At 47.4% G+C, this 22,184-nt stretch overlaps 1 protein-coding gene across 2 annotated transcripts in view; it reads left to right on the forward strand.

Moving 5' to 3' along the window:
* The window catches only part of LOC138472520 (microsomal triglyceride transfer protein large subunit-like), a 1,457,683-nt gene that overhangs the window by 863,535 nt on the left and 571,964 nt on the right, over window positions 1-22,184 (forward strand). For both annotated transcript variants that reach the window (XM_069610748.1, XM_069610747.1), the window contains 2 exons: window positions 6,430-6,537; window positions 20,310-20,522. In XM_069610748.1, coding sequence (XP_069466849.1) covers window positions 6,430-6,537; window positions 20,310-20,522 — 321 coding nt within the window. The remainder of the gene's footprint in view (window positions 1-6,429; window positions 6,538-20,309; window positions 20,523-22,184) is intronic.

Raw genomic sequence — 22,184 nt, forward strand, 5'->3', positions numbered from 1 at the left:
CACCCCTGGGGGCGGCCAAGACCGGTAACGGCCCGCCAGCCCGACCCACTCCCTTGGGCCCTCAGCGAGGGTTGTGGACAGATATCCGCCCTGGCTGCCCCCCACCGTGGGATTTAACTAGGGTGTGAATGGTTTATTTTTCTCCTCTAAAGAAAAAAAGAAACAAAGAGGGCCGCCGCCATAAGGAAAAGGGACGAAGTCCCCTGTCAATGGCGATGGCTGGGAAACTGGAGGAGTGCAAGGACCGGAGCACAAAGCTCTGGTGTGGCAGGGAGTTTGGGAGGAATGGGTTTGGATTGTTTTGGGGGGGGCAACAGGAAAGGGTTCCCTGATGCCTCCCCACATTAAATATTTGGTGGCACCTGGGAAAGAGCCTTGATTGTGTACTCACCCGCTGTTCCAGCCACCTTCTCCGGGTGCAAAATTAAATATAAACATCATGTGCAAACAACCAATCAAAAGTACAGTGATACATTCCAATAAAATACAGATGATTTAAATAGAAAAAAGTGTTTACCAGGCCTAACATGCACAATATATCATGCTGGTTAGTAAAAAAAAGATTCAATTAGCCTTAATCATGTTTTCAAAGGTATTTTATAGCTCACCAGGTCTGTAGACCTCGGGAGCCGAATATGCCTCAGGGCCCAGAGTCTCCCTCCCTCCGCGGAGGGAAGCCTCTTTCAGACCCATCTAAAAGACCCCCATGAAGTCCCCGGCGGAAGAAGAGGGGGGGCGGTGGCCATTGTGGACACGGACACAGCATCCGAAGAGGAGCTGGTAGAAGTCTTGGAGGGCCTCGACGAGGGCGTCGAAGAGGCCCGTCCCCACGGGAGGGATCCCGACGAAGGTGACAACGAAAGTGACGGCAGCGCCGGCAAGGGTCCTAGTCACCCGTTGCTTCCAGAGCCGCAGGATAACTCGGTGGCCATTTTGTTGGCGATACAATCCTTATGTTCGGAGATAAGGACGAGATTGCCCTTACCACCGACGGAGGATCCGGAACCAGGCTCGACGGAGGAGCCAGAGCCAGGCCCGGCGGGAAGCCCCCCGAACAAGAAAAGACGGATCCATCCAGCCCCGCCTTTTCAGCCCTCGCGGCCTGCTCAGCCTTTACCCACGTCCCCCATCCCTGGGGATGACACAGGAATGGACACGGCCATGACGGGCACCGACGACGACAGCGGTGACGACGGGGACGGAGCTCCCATCGCCCCCAGCCCGGGCTTCCCCGCCCAACGTGTTTGGATCTTTCCATGCAATGATCGCCAGGGCATCCGAGCTTTTTCAGCTCTGCCCCGAACAGAAGAAGGAAGGTTTCCTTTGCCAACGGGGCGAGGCCAAGAGGAAGACAGTCCTCGACGTGGCTCTGCTGGATGACATCTGGGACAAGGGTCTCATCCTTCTCAAGAACCCGTCTACGACGCCTGCTAAGAGGGATCGGTACGAGAAGAAGTACCGGGTCCCCGACGCAGCCCCCTTGTGCCTTAGGGCACAACCGACCCCTGACTCGGTTGTCTCAGCGGCGGCCAAGAAGAAAGCGGGGGGGGGCATCAGCCTCAACGTCAACTTCCCCGCCGGACGGGGAAGGAAAGAAGTGGACGCAATGGGACGAGTTATCTCGTTGGCGGCAACAACTATTAAGGCGGCCAACGCCCTTGCGATCGTGGCCCGCTACGACAGGGAGTTATGGTACAAGATGGCCCCCCCTGTTGGACTTCCTACCGGGTGACAAGAGGGCCGAGGTCCTGGAGATCTTGCAAGAAGGCGAAGTGGCGTCGGACCACGCCATTACGGTGGCAACAGACATTGCCGACACCGGTTTCCACCAGCTAGGCAATGGCGTTTGCCTTAGACGACGAGGGTGGCTCAAGGCAACGGATTTAAGCCAGGACGTACAAGCCAAGGTTTTGGACATGCCGTTCGACTGGAACAATCTGTTTGGGAAAACAGTGGATGAGCCCCTCCAAGCCATTAAGGCGGACACAGAGACAGCTAAGGCCCTAGGCGTTCTCCGGCAACAAAGGCCGTCCTTTCGGAGCACCGGAGGCAAGCAGGGTGCCTCCAAGGGATTTGGCGGTGGCTCCTCTACGTACCGCCAAGCGGCCCGCTCCTCATCGCAGGAAGCCTATAGAGGACGAGGCAAGTCGGGTGGACCCCGCCGTCGTCGCCAGGGAGGCCAAGGCGGCAAGGCGTCCTCCAAGCAAGATTGAACCGACAGCGGTGTCGCGCCCCTACCGAAGCATCCCAGTGGGAGGCCGGCTGGCGAAGTTCATCAGCGTGTGGGAGTCCATCTCCATGGACCGTTGGGTGCTGGACGCTCTGGCCCAGGCGCACGCCCTCGAATTTCTAAAAAAGTGCCCCCACATTCCACCCGTGGCCAGGAAGGAAAATCACGTCCCTCAACTGCTATTGGAGGTAAGGGCGATGCTCAAAAAAGGTGCCATTGAGCTTGTCCGAAGAGGCTCCGGAGTATACTTAAGAAGATAGGAGGATGGCACCCCATCCTGGACCTGCGACGACTGAACAAGTACATCAAGGCACAGAAGTTCCGGATGGTCACCTTCCAGCACGTGCTGGGACAGCTGGAGGAGGGCGATTTCCTGTCATCGTTGGATTTGGAGGATGCGTACTTCCACATCCCCATTCTAAAAGGACACCGAAAGTTCTTCAGGTTCATGGTCCAAGGTCGGCACTACCAGTTTAAGGCCCTCCCGTTCGGATTGAAGTCGGCACCCAGGGTGTTCACCAAGTGCCTAGCACCGGTGGCGGTGCGGCTGAGCCTGCAGAGGATCCGCGTCTACCCCTACCTGGACGACTGGCTCATCCGAACAAGGACAAGGGAGCTCGCCGTAGATCACACAGCGAAGACCGTCCAGCTGCTCACAGACCTGGGATTCTCCATCAACTTTCCCAAATCCCATCTGGTCCCGTCGCAAGTCGCACTGTTTCTGGGAGCCAAGCTCGACACAGTGGCGTGTCTGGCCTCGCCGTAGGAGGAAAGGACGAAGGCCATCCTGGCCAAGGTGCAGTGTCTGCTGGCCACGGACGTGGCCAGGGTGAGGTCCATCAAGTCCCTCCTCGGGATGATGTCCTCCTGCATATATCTCGTGCGCCTGTGCAGGCTTCGGATGCGCCCTCTGCAAGAGTTCCTCGACGCCTGCTGGATCCAAGCGACGGGCAGCTTCGAGGACAGGATCCCGCTCAACAAGACCTTCCGATGAGCGATCCGGTGGTGGGGCACTCGCGCTCATCTGACGGCGAGCACAGACTTTCAGACCCCATCCCACCAGATAACGGTGACGACAGATGCCTCCCTGGTAGGGTGGGGAGCGCACACCGGAGAACTTCACGCGAGAGGCCTTTGGCTCCCGGAGGAGAAGACGCTCCACATCAACATCCTGGAGCTCTGTGCAGTGTTCTGGGCCCTCAGGTCTTTTCTCCCGTCCCTCAAGGGCAAGGTGGTGAGAATCCCAGGATCTGTGGCATTGGGCCGTCGCCCAAGGGATGTTTCTGGTGCCCTTTCATCTGGCAGGGATAAAGAACACCATTGCCGACTCACTCAGCAGGGAGCTGCGCTCGTGCCACGAGTGGGAACTACGTCAGGATCAAGTGGATCGACTCTTCCAACGATGGGGAAAACGGCAGATCGACCTGCTCACGACGGCGACGAACTCCAAGTGCCAGAGGTTCGCCAGCAGGTTTGCCCAGCTGAGGAGCATGGGCGATGCTTTCTCGTTCCCCTGGGACGGCCTGTTCCTATATGCGTTCCCTCCGTTGCCGTTGCTGTTCCGACTCGTCAGCCAGCTCAAGAGGTCCCGGTGCAGGATGATCCTCGTTGCACCAGCGTGGCCGAGGCAGATCTGGTTCCCGGACCTTCTGGACCTTTTCGGCGTCCCCACCAGTCAAGCTGCCGACGGACGCGGATCTTCTCTCCAGAGAAGGAGGCGCCATACTTCATCACGACCCGGAGTCACTGAACTTGCAGGCCTGGCTCCTGCAGCACTAGAGTTTGGAGGGTACGATATCTCGGCTGACTGCGGAGAGGTCCTTGCAAAGGCCAGGGCGTCCTAAACTCTCAAGTGCTATGGACATAAGTGGAAGAGGTTCTCTGTCTGGTGCCGTGAACAGAAGATTAACCCTCTACAGATTACGGCCTCTCAAGTGCTGCCGTACCTACTGTCGCTGGCCAAGGCTGGACTGCTCACGCCTCCATCAAGATACATCTGGCTGCGATCTCCCGATACACCAGAACCACAGGACGGGCATCCTTGTGGTCCCATCGCCTGGTGAAGGAATTTATGAACGGACTGTTCCGATTGTTCCCACCGGTGAAGGCTCCTGCCCCGGCGTGGGAGCTCAACGTGGTGCTGACCAGGCTCATGGGGGTGCCATTCGAGCCGCTGCATTCGGCACAGTTGAAGTTCCTGTCGTGGAAGACTGCGTTTCTTGTGGCCATCACCTCTGCACGACGAGTGGGAGAGATCCAGGCCCTATCCTGCAAGCCTCCATACTTGACTTTTCACGACACGAGGGTGGTGCTGAGGACGCACCTCTCCTTTATGCCCAAGGTGCCGTCGCCTTCGTCACCGGCCGAGAGGACTTTGCACTCGCTAGATGTGGTTAGAGCGCTGAAGTTCTACGTGGACCGTACGAAGAGTTTTCAGAAGACATCACAGCTATTTGTGAACTTTGGACCTGTGAACCAAGGGAAGGCTCTCTCAAAGGCTTCCATTTCCAGATGGCTCCCCGGCTGCATCATGCACTGTCATCGGTTGGCAAACTGGCCGTTGCCTGGTCGTCCGAGAGCCCATTCAACCAGAGCTATCACTGCTACCACGGCATTCTTGTCTGGTGTGCCCCTGCTGGACATCTGCAGGGCTGCTACGTGGAGGTAGACGCACACCTTCACGAGATTCTACTGCGTTGACCAGGATTCCAGGGAGGAGTCCAGGGTCGGCCAAGCGGTGCTGCGCAATCTGTTCGCCTAAGGTGAGCCTGGTGAGGAGGTAAGAATTGCTTAATGTTGAGTTTTTGATGTAATGCTTAATGTTGAGCCTTTGCCCACCTCCCGTTGGTTGTGCATGTGTGTACTGCTATGTATTCTTATATTCATGAGCATGTGAATCCATGCCAGACCCCATGCTGGAGAAGGAATAAGTTACTTACCTGTAACTGCTGTTCTCCAGCTTGGGTCTGGCATGGATTCACATGCGAACCCCTCCCCCCTACCCCTCTGCGGCTCTTCACTTGGTCATACTGCCACTTTGCGTGCTACCAAATCTGAAGATGGCTGCCAGAGGCGGAGTTTAGGGAGAGGGCAGTCATTGGTTGGGGGCAGTATGACCCAGAGACCAGTGATTGGTTACTACTGAGAAAGACAGATCAGAAATTAAACTGATGCTGATTTTTTCTTTACCGAGGATTCCCGGCCTGACAACGGGGAATATTCTTATATTCATGAACATGTGAATCCATGCCAGACCCATGCTGGAGAAAAACAGTTACAAGTAAGTAACTTGTTCCAACTTCACATTTCTTTTTTTTTTAAATTATTTTATTATACCACAAACTGTGTTGGATCAAACTTTCACATTTTTCAACTATTCCAGCTTCAATCGGTGAAATAAACAGCAATATTATAAATCGTAACCCTGTTATTTGAAAACACTGCTGGATATTCATGTCTACTAATTAAATGCATATTGTCTTAGTTTAAAATGTACAAAATCTCCCCCTTTCCCCCCTCACCCCAATGCACCCACATAGAAACTATTGCATAGTCTAACTCCCCCAATGCAGTTACCCCAAACTCATTAGCTTTCCAATGTCCTATATGCTAAAATCAATCATTACAAATTGAACTTAAATCAAAAACAACAAATTAAAACATTATATTCCAATTATTCCCTGCATTCGGCAAAAATACAGGTTCACTTCATGTCAGTGTGTCTGTAGATGCCATGGATTAAGTTAATGCTCCATTTATTGACTAACTTCCCTTGGCTTGTTTATCACTATGTACAAGTTATCAGTGTCTTCGATGTGATGATTCCTATAAGCCACTGTCCTCTTTCTAATGAATGTCTTGCTTCCTTGATTCCTTTTCTCGATAAATTGCGGCAATGAAAAAGGGTGATAAGAACATGGGCAATGCATAATAGTTCAAATTAATGTGAAACCTATATCATCCAGCACTTTATTAACCAGAAAGTACTAAATCCAGAGTGTACACCAGAGTATTTCACTGTAGTAGTAAATCCCTTTATTAGGACACGCTATCTGTGAACGCCAGTCAGAGTGATTGAAACCTATAATGTTGGTCTTCCAACAGAGTTAGTGAACATGTAGACTGTGAGAAATACGTACCTGCGGGCTACATTGATTTTGTAGCAGTCTACGTTAATGGGTCTCTTCTGTCTTCCACAGGACAAGCTGAAAGGGCCAGTATCGGACCCTACCGTAATGACAACCGGCCTCATTGTAACTGGAGCTGTTGTTGGCAAGCTGTGCCAAATGAACCTCTGTGAAGAAGAGGTTGGTATTTCTAGCTTTTGTGTGATGTTTGGGATAATATTTATTTTGTATTTTATTTTAATGAGCATTTGTTAGGCGCCTGTAGAACAGAATTGTGTTTCAAAGCGCCACAAGGTTAAATGGGAAGGGAACAGGGGAAAGAGTAACATTGGTAAAACAGTAAATATACAGTCGTGGTCCTACTAGGCTTTCTGGCATTCGGCTGTGCAAGTGCAGTGAAGAGAAGTGCAGGAGAAGGGCGTTGAAGGGGAAGCACACGGGTAGAGGAGTGGACGAGTGCTGGTGGGGAGGGACCGGGAGCGAAGTGCCAAGGAGACCTTGAGCTAAGTGCTAGTGCAGGCGACTCCAAGGGTGGCATGCATAGCCGTCAAGCAGGGGTCTGCATTGGCAGTGCAGGGGGGTGGGAGGGTGCTGGTATCGACTGGGAAAGAGAGCCCTGGTATCCTGTGAAATTCATGGGGATCAGGCCACCAGTCTCAGTGGCAGTGGGGTGATTAGCAGGGAAGGGAAAGACACAAAGAGGTATAGAAAAGCAGAGTTTTGAGCAGTTTACAGAACTTAAGGAGGTCTGGCTCAAGTCTCAGAGGGGCATGGAGGCTGTTCCAAAGGGAGGCACCAGCTGAGGAGAGAGACCTGCCCCCACTCTCTGCTTGGAGAAGCATTAGAGGAGCATATGGCTCTAGCAGGAGTATTTTTAGGGAGGGAAATTAGTAGATAGCATTGTCCCAGCCCCCAGAAAGCCTTGTGGATGATGCAGAGGGTCTTGAATGTGATCCTTGCAGCCACCAGAGAGGTTTTATGGCTGGAGACATATGGTCCCTGGGTTCGAGGCCTTGCAGCAGTATTCTGGCTTTGCTGGAGGGGGCGTAGGGAGGAAAGAGCGAGGTTGAGAAAGAGGCTGAAGCCTCGAGAGGACCAGAGGTCTGGAGATATTTAGCTTTTGGGGGAAGATGAGGAAAGGGAGAATGCCTCTGAGGAGGTGGAGCTGGAAGTGGGACTTCTTAGAAAGGTCCATGATGTGAGGGGTGAAGGTGTCGAAGATGACGCTGAGGTAAGTAACGGGTGTGCTGTCTACACCGATATTAAGTTCAGAGCATTTATTTGTAACTTTTGAGCAAGGGTTTTTACTGGTTTCTGCAGTGTTAATCCATAGCTCTTTTTTACATTTCTGGGATATGTCCATGCAGTAAACTGTTTCTGCTTCCTGATTGTATTTTTTCATGATTATATTTTTTATGATTGTTTAAGGACTTGTATCTATGTATTAAGACGACCTGGGAACTCCCAAATTATACAGAGGTTCTGGAGCCAGATCAAACTGGACTCAATAACAGAAATAGACAAAGTGCAAGGCAAAATGTCATCAAAATAAAGCAAGGACAGCATACAAGCATAGACATCTTGGCGCTCTCAACATGCTTATCAAAACAACAGTTTAGATATACAATCTTCGTCATAACTGACATCATACTGTAATCTTAGTTACCAAAACCTATTGGGTACAGGGATAGGTTAGTAGTAGTGACTACATATTCATTCTATAGGGGTTATATTTCTGATTGGGTTATGCCTGTCTGATGGCTCCTCCTGAGACCACCTCTAAATTGATAAGCGAAAAGACATCTTTACAATATGTAATTGGCTGGCATGCCGCAATCTATTCACTATAAATGTAGCCTCAAGAATACTTTGTCTGCTTGAGATTCTCTGCATCTGTACACGTGTAAAACAGCTTGATATCTTCATAATTTCTGTGGCATAAGCATCTTCCCCTTGGCCCCATGATGTCACTTATTCTATAAGGCATCGAGAAAGAATCAAGGATATCTTCATTCTCTTGCCTCTGCATCTCTTCTATGTACGTCAGCTCGACTCTGCATGACATCACCATTCGTCTTGGTCATTCATTTGCTCTGCTTCTTCCGGGATTTCATTCAAATGGCCTTCATACTTTTTCATATGCGGGTATGATTTTCGCAATGGGAACCTTGCTTCCAGAATTCTCTTGGGTATCGGTTTTCTTAGTGGTACCGCATGTGTCTCACACTCTGGCTCCTAATGTATAGTCAATATGGTTGACATGGTTGAGGTGGGGGTACTTGGCTCCTACTCTGCACTTGTTAGAATTCTTCTTTGTCTTATGCATGCTATGTTAATATTCTTCATTTATGAATGCAAGTGTTACCTAGTGTTCGCGTTCTTCGTGTTGAGAGCACATTTGCTTTGTGACTATAGCATGCACATGTATTATTAAAATGTTTCTTTGGTTACTCGGGCCATCTTCAGCTTTAGATTGTGTCCATCTCCTGCTGTACCTGGCTGAGATAAGGGTGGTACAGTTGTCTTAGTGAGTAAAGTTTCTCACCTGTGCAATATTGAACTGGGTGAGGGGCAGAAGGCATGATGACATATTCATCAGCCTCTCAACATATGAAAGTAATTACATGTATTTCAATTGCATTGTGTTTTCCTATAATTACAATTACTTAATGAGATGAAATGCAGCCAGGAGAACCGAGTTCTAATCCTGGATAGTGCTTTTGGTCAAATTGTGAGGTCTTTCTGTGCTTTGTCAAGTTTCTTTTGTCTTTATCTGCACAATGTGTGAATGCTTGCAGCTATACTTTAGATACCAGTCTAAAATGTTATCAAATACTGCACTGTGCCATTCACATCTATTTGGCAATTATTCAAGGTTTGCCAAGTATGCAAATGCCACATATTAATACATTCACTAAAAATCCAAAGCGGAATGCTTACAGATAAGAAAGGTTTCATTGCAAAGCAGGGTCATCCTATAATACTTGGAACCATTTCTCAAGAAAATAGTCCTGCCACATGCAGTTCTTTACTCTGCACCTAATAACATTATCAGAGAATTGTCATCCGAGTGCCTCTTAATATTCATTGACATATACCACTTATTTAAATACATTGTGTGTGAAAGTGAATCACAAAACTAGGTTCTGCCCCAAGAATATTGACATAACTACCAGCACACTGCTCTGCTAAAGTGATGTAGTCACTGTGACGAAACCCAGGGTATTGTCACTGCTTCTATGGTGGGACCCCTTTTCCATGAGAACAGGGAGGTGAGGCCGCTATCCGATAGTCCACCTATGGGTGATCTCATGCGGAGGGAAACCCTTCATGGGACCAGTGATGATGGCCCTAGGAGAACATAGTATTCACATACTTCTTGGGTGCCCCACTCTCCTCATACCCCAATAAGGCCCTTTGGTTCTCCTTACGTGGTATAGTAGAGTAGAGGGTCTCATTCACAATACTGGGACGAGGAAGAGGGAGACTTACCCAAGCTTAATACAACATAACACTGAGACAAAGAAGATAGCACAAAGAGGAAAAAGCCCAGTGCCGAACCAACACACAGGGGACCGTTTTCAAGAGGTAGCCACAATAATAAAAAGGGAAGAAGGACTGATTAAAGCATCATTGCCAGCCCTGGAGAAGCATGGAAAGAGACGTCTGTTCCATGTCAGGAGACCTTAAGGCTGGAACCCTCGAAGTGGGAAGACTTGACTTTCCAAGAGATCCAAGCGAGGCTGACTTGACCGCTGGCAGAGAGGAAAGAAGCCAGACCAGCGAAAGCAGACCGGGGAAGCGAGTGGCCAGAGACGTAAGGGAGAGTCAGGAGCTGCGTAGCCACGAGAGACAGAATGCCGAGCGCAGTAGCAACAAGCAAACTCTGCTCCACCTACAGAGGAGACCGGAGATGGCCCTGATACTTCCCAAAGGTAGGGAAAGGGTTGCACCGGCTATTGGGGCACTGAGGGAGCTGAAGGAATTGAAAAGCCTCATAGACATTTCCCAAAGAGCTAAAGGGGATAACATAGGAAATATACAAGTTGGTATGAACATTGGGAGTAAACCTAAGTGGGATAGTACCTGGCAGGAGAGTATACCAGTGCTGTCCAAGCTGACAACAGGTAAAGCAGGGACAAGGATCCTGCGAATCAGAAAAAGGGGTCTCGGACCCATATGATGGTGCGGATGCCCTGCCAGTGTACAGCAGGGTCCGAGATCCAAATGGAAATGGACAAGGCCCATCAGTAAAATATATAAGGGTCAAACACCCAGATCAGTGCAAGGATACCTATAACCAATGGGCTACAGTCCAGAGGAAGTCGGGAAGACCTTGAGAAGGTATACAAGAATAAAAGAAGGCAAAGTAAAATAATCAAGTCTGGCAGGTCAGTGAACTGGGCTTGATATGCCATTGAGGATCACAGTATTGAACCATTTGGGAAAGTCTGCATTCAGGTCTGGCAGGTATGTGAACCAGACCTGATAAGAGACCTGGAGAGCTACATTTTTGTTTTACAGACAGAGGAAGAGGATTCCTCCAGAAGATTTGGGGAACTGTTTTGTTTGAGTAGGACCAAGAACCAAGGAAGAGGTTCCCTCCAGGAGACTGGAGATCTGTGCTTTCTTTAAGTTGGTTTGAACGTTTGAACGTTTGAACGTTTGAACTGTGGACATTGGAACTACACATCCTTTCACAAGAATCATGCCTTGGAGTGTTCATCCAGAATGAGACTGGCCGCCTCCTTGATTAATGAGATATCCAGTTTTCATTAGTTGGTTTGAAAGTGTAAGGGACGGAAATAGGTTTAGACACAGGACAGTGGACACTTTATTTTGCGCACAACCTGACTAGGTCCTTAGTATTTTTGTTGAGGTAGGGCAACCCCTCATAGTAAATACGGTAATACAGGTTTTTCTTTTACTTTTTTGTTTATAAATAAAAGTCTATGCCAACCAATATGCCACCTCTGTGTCATACTCTTACTTCTGATGTAACCTTTTGTGGACCGAGTCCGGCAAAGGATATTTAAGATCATGTGCTCCCAGAGCTTCATGGAAAATGAAAGCAAATATTTGTAATGCTTTTGTATGTGGACTTCCCACCTTCTCACAAGGACTGTGAGACTCAGGGGCAATTAATGTATTTCTTCTGTAACAGGTGTTTCAAGGGGAAACAGACAAGAGGGAGTAAGTGTTCTTGGGAATTAAGGATTTTAGTCTCGCAGAAACCTATAAAACCAAAACAAGGTGTCAAGAAACAGGTGGACTGTCCCGGTTTCCTTCCAAGGAATTAAAAGTTAATAGTTCAAGAAAAGTCCAAACAAGTCTCTCATCCATCTTTGATTGGCTCTCTTATGATCCAGATCTAAGTCTAATAAAGACTTTGTTCTTGGGTTGTGAGTTTACAGGGGTTCCCGAACATGCTTTAGTGGATCTTGTACTTTGGTGATCCTGCTTTATTGGATACTCAAGCACATGACACTGTGTCCAAGTAATTTCCGGCCTGGTCAGGCCGTGGTCCAGCCTCTTTAGTATCAAGAACCGCTGTGAGAGCTTCTGTGCAAGAGAGGGAATATGGTTGTCAGGCCACTGCTCTCCTCCATGCTCAAGGGGCTTCTTCCCATGACGTATCTAACCTCAGAGGAGCTAACGTAAGCTCCTTGACCCTTGGTGATGTTGAACTGACTTGCTCCTCTTCACAACACGGATGTCTGCCCTGGACTAGACTGGCCTGCTGGAACCTCATTAATCACTAGGAGAACGGGGGTTGTCTACTTTCCATCTATCTCCTCAGCCTTGATGTAATGGGCTTCCCTTGTAGTAGGTACACTCTTTCTGAATCGCCTACTAGTGGTTGGCTCAGGGCAGAACTGTCAATAAGTTCTCTCTAAATTCCCTTTGCACATGTTAACTCACCACCTCCAAATCACAACTTCTTTTTAGATGGCACAGGTCCTTCTCCATATTAGCCTTCCCCTACCAGTCTCTAAATGTCTCCTCCACCCCCCTTCCTTTTCAATACACCTCTAGCTTGCAACTATTCTTCAAACTCTCCTTTCCAACTTCTACTCCTAGGAGTTTGGCTAGGTCTGCTTTTATATGTTGAACCTCTGTCCCTTTGGGTGTAGCCTAGGGAAATCTGTTGCACTTGAGCTGTTAGATTGGCAGAAGTGCTGGTTGTCATTTGGTTTATGAGGCTGCTATTTTGGTTTCATACTGTGACTGATCCTGTGGGAGCTGAAATACTCTCCTTCAGGATGGAGTGTTGGGGTTGTCTGCAGGTTTCCCTCCCTCTGTGTTCCCACTATGTAAAAATCAGATTTGGGTTGTTTGACCGTGATAGAATTGTTTGCGACGGAACGGAATTGATTGTAGTCATTTTCCAGCAAAAATGATTTGTACTCATTTTCCAGAAAAAATGATTTTACCACTGCCAAACCCATGTGCCCCCAAATTACCAGTGCATCCACAACCCCCTAGCCCCCACCTCGCCTACTTACCTTTTCACCGTCCGCACCTCTCCTGTACCCTGCAGCGTCAGTTCCGTCCCTCTAACGCGGGTCTGATCTGACGCCGCAAGGTCCCTTTTTCTTGCTTTTTTTTTTTTTTCCATACACCACCTCCAATCTTGAGGAAGCGGGGACACCCCTACACCTCTAAATTCCTAAAATTGATCATGGGCAGCGGGGACACCCCCACAACACCCGCTCTCCGTGTTCGGTACTTTGAAAAATCGCTCAAATGGTACCGACTGAAATCGGTCAAATCTATCATTCGATAAATTTTTACGAATAAATTGGCTAATTCCGAAAAAATCGAATCTGAAACCTTGCTGTTTATCCTTTCTGCGCTTGTGCATGTTCATTGCAGGATCATTGGTAATGTGCACTTCCCGAAGTGTTTGTTAGACTCAGGGGATCAATGTCAGGGATTTACTTTGTCTCTCTGGGTCTTGAAGACTGCGCCGAAAGGTCTTCCCATTCCCTTTTTGCCTTGGAATTGTATTTGCATGAATCCCGCGGATTGCGCTGGTGTCTGTTCTGTTTACAGGTATTCTCCAGCTGTGCCATTATAGTGCTACAGGTGGCTGGAAATGCACATTTGAGTTTATATTTAAGTGCCTCTTCTGGATAAAACAATGTATGAATTTGCGCTCTGAAACACTTACGTACTTGCGCGATAGAAATAAAATATCAATATCTATTGTACCATCCGTAGTGCTACTTTGACTTGGCCTGGAATTTGAAAGCAACATTGAGGCATTATAATCAGTTTACTCCTAAACCCTGCAACTTAAATGACTTACAGGGACAGACACCCTTTTGAACACTATTCTGACTTCTGCCACCTCCTTGAAGACCTCGACATACTCGCTTTCGCCGAGACATGGTTCATGGCCAGCTCTGTCACGAGTTTAGACACTCTCTTCCCAGAGGGCTCCAAGATCCTCTCTAATCCCAGGCTTAACCGGTCCAGGGGCAGAGTGGCCCTGATCTTCCCTAAATGGATCTCTACTATCATACCCACTCAGTCCTACTCTTCCTTCGATTGCCTCATCCGCAGGCTTGGTGGTGTCTCTCCTATCCTCTCGCTGACTCTTCCCACCATCTACAGGCCCCCTGATCTGACCTCACCTCTTCTCTCCTGGCCTCCACCTCCAAGCTTCTCCTCCTCAGAGACTTCAATAATTACATTGACTCCCCTGATGCAGCCTCTGGACTCTTCTGCAACATCTGTGATTCTTTCCCTCTCCTTTCGTCCCTTTGGTCTGATAAACCTTGGATGCTCTCATCTCAGCAGACATCCCCATCTCCAACCCTCTCACTACACCTCTCTAGTGGTCTGATCATGTTCTCCTGTCCTCTCACCTGGACCTCCTGGATCCCCTGGCTAAGGCCCCGCCAGTCTCCTCCTCCCTCATTTGACCATTTAAGCCAGTGTCAGTTGCTGCTTTTTTTGCCACCTTCATTCCCCCTCCCACTGATTCTCACACTGACACAGCCCTTACTAACCTTCAACTCTCCCTCTCCAACACTCTGGACATCCTTGCCCCTGTCATGAGGATCCGCATGGAGCCTTCCTCCTCCAAGCGCAACACCTGGTATGACTCCAACCTGCCCTCTCTGAAACTCAAGTGCAGAGCTGCTGAGCGGAATTGGCAGGCTTCGAGCACATCCTCCAACAGACTGACCTGCCGCCTGTTCCAAAGGCAATACAGACTATCCATCTGCTCGAAGAAGAGGGTCTGTATCCAATCCTGCATCTCTGGGGCCACTAAAACATGGCTTAACTTTTCAAAATCTGCAAGTAATTCGCCAATCCTATTGCAGTCTCCATTTCTCCTCTGCACTGGCTTCTCACTTCATTACTAAAACTCTGGATATCCTGTCCTCACTCTCCTCTAGACCACTCCAGTCTCCCTCACCCGCACTTAGCCTCCGTTGCCCCCCCCCCTCTCCTCTTCCCTCCTTCTCTCCGCTTTCTCGTCCATATCACCTGAGGAGATTTCATGACAAGTGTTACTCACCAACCAGGATGAGGATAAGGAGGTGACCAGGACCGGTATTCGCAGGGTTTGATTGAAGAGCTCGGATGGGGCCTCCAACCGAGCCTCCTCTCTGTGAGGGAATAGATCTTTAAAATGATATGACCCCATACTGATTAAAACAGTACAAGAGCCCGATCACCAAAAGAGCGGGGAGAACACACCGCCACGGTTTACCAGCTGTAAAAATAAAGAAGAAGAGATGAGTTCTATAATTGCAGACCGGGGATGGATTATTTCTACCTCAAGACAATATCCCTGTCAAGACTATTCAAGGAACTATGACAATGGGTTGGAATAGGAAAGAAACACTCCTTACCACTAGTAGTGTTGGGATCAATCCAAGGTGAAACAAACGGCAGTATAAAATAATAAATGGGAATGTTAGTGACGGTTCTAACCCGAACGGCACGAGGAGCGCACTAGTTCTGGGTTGGTGCACACTCTGCGCAGCGTCCCCCTGTGCACTTGTTGAAGAAAGGTAAACACAATTCCCAATGTCCAATAGATCAGACTTGATAGAAATGTCAATGAATCCCAGACGGTATTTCTATTAGATGTGCTGTTCGGGCTAGGAGCAAGACTTGAAAGGGCCTGTTAACGTGCGGGCAGCAGAAGTACAAAATCGATTTGGCAAGGCAGTCCGTGAAGACAAGAAATAGGTCCTGGTACACTAACCTGGCAGTAAAGTACAAAGCAGCAGACAAGACGGTCCGTTAGGCAGGCAAAGGTCAAGAATTCCAGATTTTCAAGAAAGGACGAAGACGAAACTTCAAAGGCGTCAGCAACTTCAATCAGAAGCAGCGAGCTGAATGAAAAGACTGCATTTATCCGAAAGAGAAAGCAAAACATCAGAGCATGGTGATTGGAGGCGCAGGGCACATGATAGTGCAGTGGAGCATCATGGTACTCGTAGTTTGTTCAATCCCTGACGCAATCTCCATTGTGAAAGGAACGGGGGAATGAAGCGCCGCATACCATAAGGAAGGAAAACATGTTTGTGCGTACCTTTCAAAGAACAAGCCCGTCTTCTGGAATGATGTGCACGGCGGGGTGTAACACAAGTCTGTTCTATGAAAGTCTCATCCAAACAGGTGCTCCCCTGCTCCTCCAGAACTATCAAGGACAACATTGCCTCCCTTGTTTCAGCCTTGGCGGATTTTTTTAATCACTCATTTTCCACTGGTTCCGTCCTGCTACTCCTTTGTGCACCCTCTCCTCAAAAAGCTTCATGTCTGGCTAACTAACACCATTATCGCTGGGCAAACTCTTGGATAAGCTGGCCATCTCCCAGCTTATCCACCACACTGAATCTGTTGGTTGTCTCCACGAACACCAATCTGGCTTTAGAGCAACCAGCGGCACGGAAAACAGCACTGCTGAACACCCGTGAAGACGTGCTCTCTAATCTCGATTCCAACTCTCCCTCCATTCTCATCCTTCTTGACCTTTCCTCTGCCTTTGATACAGTCAATCTTGCCACCCTTATAAATCAGCTCCCGATACCCTTGGCATCATGGTCCTGGCTCTGGACCTCTATATATGACCGACCTTCCCAGATTCAGCTGGGCCCTTTTCTCTCCTCCATCTCACTCTTCACCAGTGGTGTCCCTCAGGGCTCTATCCTCTTGCCATGGCTTTTCAACATCTACCTTGCCCTTCTAGCCCATTAGAAGTCTGCCTTCTTTCCTAACTTCCAGTGTTATGCGGATCACACACAGCTCTCCTTCAAGCTTCCCTCCAGTGACTCTTCTTCTTCCTCTCTCATTCCTGTCTGTCTGTTATTCAAGCTTGGTGCACTACTATCCATCCCTGCCTTAATGCCAGTAAGACTGAGATCCGTCTCATTGGGACCCCTGCTCCCTCCTTCCCTCCAACACTCTGGCCTCCCTCCATGGGCCCTCTCCCCCCATCCTCCTGTGAAGCAAAAAAACTTGGTGTCAGCTTCAACTTCTCTCTCTCCTTCTCTCGTCACATCACAGACCTTGCCAATAAGGCCCACCTTCAGCTGCATCTCCTCAGAGGCATTTTTCCTTTCCTCATCTTCCCCCAGAAACTCAATGTCTCCAGAGCTCTGATCCTCTCCAGGCTGGACTGCTGCAACAGCCTCTTCCTCCGTCTAGCTAACTCCTCCCTTTGCCCCCTTCAACTTATCCAGAATAGGACTACAAGACTTATCGTTGGCCTAAAGCCCAGGGACTGCATCTACCCAGGGCTAAAATCTCTCCACTGGCCCACGGTTGCTTCAAGGATCAAGTTCAAGACCCTCTGCATCCTCCACAAGGCTTTCTGGGGCTTGGGACCCCGCTACATCCAACTCTCTCTCCCTAAATACCCCCTCGTCTTCTAGCTCCAACTCTCTTCAGATCAGATGCTTTTTCAAGCAGAGAGTGGGGGTAGATCTCTCTCTCTCTCCTCCGCAGCTGCCTCCCTCTGGAATGGCCTCCTTGCCCCTCTTAGACTTGAACCGCATCTTCTTAGGTTCCAGAAGCTTCTCAAGGCCCTCCTTTTCTCTTCCTCCTACCCTCTCCCCTTTCCCTGCTAATGTCCCACTCTGCCTCTTTTTGACTGGCTGCCTGGTTCCTTCAGATCCTTAAAGGGCACCAGGCCCTCCTCGACCAGTGTACCCCTGCACTTGGGCTCACCCAAGCGCCCCCGTACCTCCTAACCTGCACTTGCCCTTCCTGCCCCCCCCCTGCACTAGCCTAGCTGGGCCTGCAACCCTTGAGCCCTTCCAGCCCGTCCTTTGCACTTAACATGTGGACCTTCTTTCCTCTGCACTCTCTGCAGTCCTTGGCACCTGTCCTCTCCTTGGCACTCGCATAACCCATGGGCCCGTCCACCCTGACCGCCCCCTTTCTCTCCCCCACACTTATTGTTACTGCGCTTGCACAATCGGAATGACACGAAGCCCAATATGACTGTTTTGTTTTTCTTCTTCCCTGTTCCCCCGTCCTCCCCTCCCTCTTTCTCTTGTCGTGTTGCGCCTTGAAACACCTTTGCTGTATAGGCGTATTATAAATATCCAATACATATTAAATATAGCTCAGGAGGCACCCGGCTGGCCCCTATGACCAACCCAATATCACTTCCCATGATTAAACGGGTCTCACCACACTTCCAGCATCTGTAAAAAAGCAACTAATACGTTTGTTACTACAGACCAGGGCCAGGCTTAAGACCAATTGGTTCTTGGTTACACCCCCATTTTCACTTCTGCCTTAAGGCTTACAGCTAAGAGATATTTTGGTAAAGGTTACCGCTCTCGTTACATTTGCTTACTCCCCAAGTGTAATCTGGTACTAAACGGAGTAGTGCATGTCCACCTACCTATTTGCTTTAAAATGTGTGCTTAGCCTAAATATTTATTCTCTAGCCTGTAACATGCACACTAAGAAAGTAAGCACCTCTAAATGCAGTACCTATTTAAATGGAATTTCAAATCCCAATAATGCGACCGATTTGCAGAAAAAATGAGATGGCAATACCTCGTCCACAGGGAACCTTTGTGATGAAAAAACTGGTAAAGGTTGCTAAACAGAAGACAGCATGTCAGAATATTAAATGTATACAAAATGTGAAGTTCAGCCATGTAATAACAAATACAAAGGGTCTCTTGCCACATTATAGAAATTAGATGGGCCAGCAGAGGCAGTCTTGGAAAAGAGAGCACATCTAAAGCTGGTGGATAAATGATGTCTGCTTCCTCTTGCACCGTCTCATGTATGAGAATTCAAAGAATACATATTTTGAAGAGCTTTCCAGAAAATTCTAACTTTACAAAGCAAAACGATAAACTCGAAATCCTGCTAGCAGACAACATAGACGCAGTAGAAGAAGCAGCAGACTCGCCGGGAGCCTGTAACACCATCAAACTCGAGATCTTATGCATAATTAACTGTATAGAACCATACTTGCACTGCAAACTTTGGCAATACTTGTATCTCCATGAGTTATGCCACTAAAGAATTATTGAATTAAATGTGATTACAGTGTAGAAGGAACACAGCTATGTCCTTTGAGCCAATAAGGCGATGGTTTTAATGGTCTGCCTGATTAAATGTCAGACTCAATATCAATGTTGATGGGAGGATTGTTCCTTCCTTAGAACCATAATGCAGAAATGGTGGGACTTGCCTCCCATGAACCCTATGGGGTGATGAGGAGAGCCAGAAGATGATTGGCAGAATAGTGCACAACTCTGTGCCGCAAGGAGGTGAGTGAATTTTAGACATGCATTTATAATTGTCCCTGTTCAATGATTTTCCCCTAAGTGCAGTTATACAGCTAATGAAGAAACATTTATAACTTTCCATATGTGACATAACTGGGTTATGGATAGGGTCCGGTCAGAATGTCCGCAAAACTTGAAATTTGGCTCTAACCAAGGAACTGATTGTTAAAACAAATTATAAAAGGAAATTCTGTGGGAATCCAAGATGGAATGTGGCTCAGATGACAGGCTTGACATTTGGTGACAACACTTATCTTGGACTACATGCTTACGCCACCAGGAGACACCAATCTTTTTTAAGAAAACAAAACTGACAATAGTGATGATGACCAAAAAAAGAACGGTGTTAGTTGCTAAGGAGCTGCAGAATGGAGCAGATGTCCATGGTCTAAAAGGAAAACTTTTTTTTAAAAAAAAGCAATCTGGCAAGCGTATCAGCATAGCTTACATCTTCAGAACTTCATAAAGATTTGTATACTTGGAAATTTAGTGAGGAAGTCATGATGGCTCATAACCACAATATAAATCTGGATCTCCTCTACATAAGACTGCAAATCTTATGTAGATGCAAGTTCTCTAAGCAACCCAATCATTGCTAGAGGGGATAAGGAAAGGTCTGGCTCTGAAAACACACTGGAAAGTGCCAACAGAACCTGCCTACAAGACATACCAATATTGTGAAATGACTGTCTTCTCTGAGAACTTGGAAAACTATGTTATACCATCCATAGGATTGTCCTTTGATATAACAGTAGAGCCAACTGAAGGTTTCTTGAAGAGGTGGTAAAGCATACAATTGGAATGGTATTGGAGAATTGTCTGTTGCCAGAATGAATGCAGAGGTTGACTGTTTGCTAGAAATTCTCTGCAATGTATACATATTTTGGAGGAATTGACATTTAAAAAGAATGCAGATATTGACGAACTGAAAACTGTCCTTGGAAATATGACAGTATAAACAGCTGGAAAAGTACAGGAGTAGGCAAGAAATGAACTCAGTTGGTGGAATTAGAATTGGATCCTTTATTTATATTAGTGGGAGTAAAGTCACTATCTTGCAGACTAAACTGTGATTTGTTTTACCTTCTGAAATGTATAACTGTGCACATTCTTATTGAAGTCTGTCCCTTATCAGCGAGTTGCATGCATTTTCTTTCATTTAAACAGGAATTGGAATATGCCAAGGCAACGCTTGTGGAGGGTCTGAAGGCAGCTGAAGACGAACCAGAGGAGATAATCTACTTATTATCTTTGAAGAATGCCCAGCTCCCTGAGACCATCCCTCTTCTTCTCGAATATGCAGAGGAACACACTGGAGCTGTGTCAAGTACTGCTCTTGCTGCACTGCAGAGCTTCCCCTCTAAGCACATTAATGATGAGGTAAAATGATGACATCCAGACTAAAATATTCCCTCCTCCATCCATTTCCATCTGTACTTTTTATAGGATGAGCTCACATTTTACAATTGAAGTAGAAAACAGAAGTACAAGAACCAATCCAAAACCACCCATCAACCTGCAGGGCACAGTGTTGATGATAATCCACTTCACACTATGCATGTATCAGTCTGCTTGGCCAACTTTATTTGGGTTGTGTGGGTTTGTTTCCTGCACTTGTGGTACTAGCATAATGTCTATGCCTGTTAATTTGAAACCTCTGACTGATATCAACAGTTGTTAATACTTAGTGGATTTATGGCTATAAGAGGTAAATCTGCAAGGCCAGTGTTGATGCTATCTTGATGTCTTAAATCTATCCTATCCCAGATATCTGGGAGGAGTCTATGGTCATAATGGCTTTATACAAGGAGTACCATGAACTCAGTACTTATAATTGCCTATTCAATTGAGGTATTTGTTAAGAGAACTAATACAATATGGGTTTTCGATCAAATGCAGATGGGAGAAAAACAATCTAGAATGAATGATGATTTTTAAAATAACATTTGATTTCTCATTAGCAATGTTCCTTTAAATTAAAGGAATGTCCTCTATAAGACATCCCCATAAACAAGTGTGTATAGTTATGTGCATGCTTGGCAGTCAAAACTGTACATTGGGTTTGCTGATTGATCATACAATGAAAGGTAAATACATTGTGGTTTAGAATGAATAATAGTCTCTACATCAACACTATATGTTGTAAGGTGAATGACCTAAAACCAAGACGAGAAAAAGAATCTCAAATGGGCCATGATCAGTACACCGTTTGCAAGAAAAACAAGTTTTATTACATGCAGAAGTCTCAGACGATCCTGTAGAACCGAACCAACAATGAGCTCGCCCCCCCCAAAGAATTTGCATCTTTTATAGCATAAAACTGCAAATTAACAAAGCTATGTATTATAAGGATTACAACACAATCCCACACTCCCCATTGGCTAATACCTACATACAGTTCTAATTATCCCCTATTGTCCATTACTGTATTGGTCACACATTATCTAAAACACATTCCCCCAAACACGTGACTGGCTACATCGTCATTGGGAAAGTTAGGAGTTGATTAGCTACCAGGTTTATTGTTACCATAATACATTTCTTTAACAAGAAAATATTTTTGACCATCACGTGATGCTCACCCCTCCGTCAGAACCTGGTAAAATTGTGAATAGTGAGGTCAATTTTGCTTTGATAATACAATGGGCCTCCTCATTATACCAGACACTGTGACATGCACAAACCGCTCCCTGCCATTTTAGACAAATGTAATGGCATCACCCCTGCTTCTCCCGTCCCAAATCATGGTACATCCCTATCACGTCTCCTATCTTATCTCCCTGGGAACCTAGTTGGCCATGAAGGATGTGATGGGGGCACCACTCAGATGTTTGAATTACGCTTTTTTATTTATCACTAGTGTGCGGCGTCTGCAGTTCAAATGGGATGACCGCTCTTCGGGTGAGGGAATTTTTGTTCTAAATCTTCCCCAGGCATCTTGGCATCACAGGACCCAATGCCCTGCTCACATGAATTCAACCTTCAAAAGGTTCATCGCTACCTTTCCTCCCTGGACCCAACATTCCTTTCCCAGCTCCTCTG

The sequence above is a fragment of the Ambystoma mexicanum genome, chromosome 8, assembly GCF_040938575.1.
Source record: "Ambystoma mexicanum isolate Mex_15411 chromosome 8, UKY_AmexF1_1, whole genome shotgun sequence".
NCBI lineage: Eukaryota > Metazoa > Chordata > Amphibia > Caudata > Ambystomatidae > Ambystoma > Ambystoma mexicanum.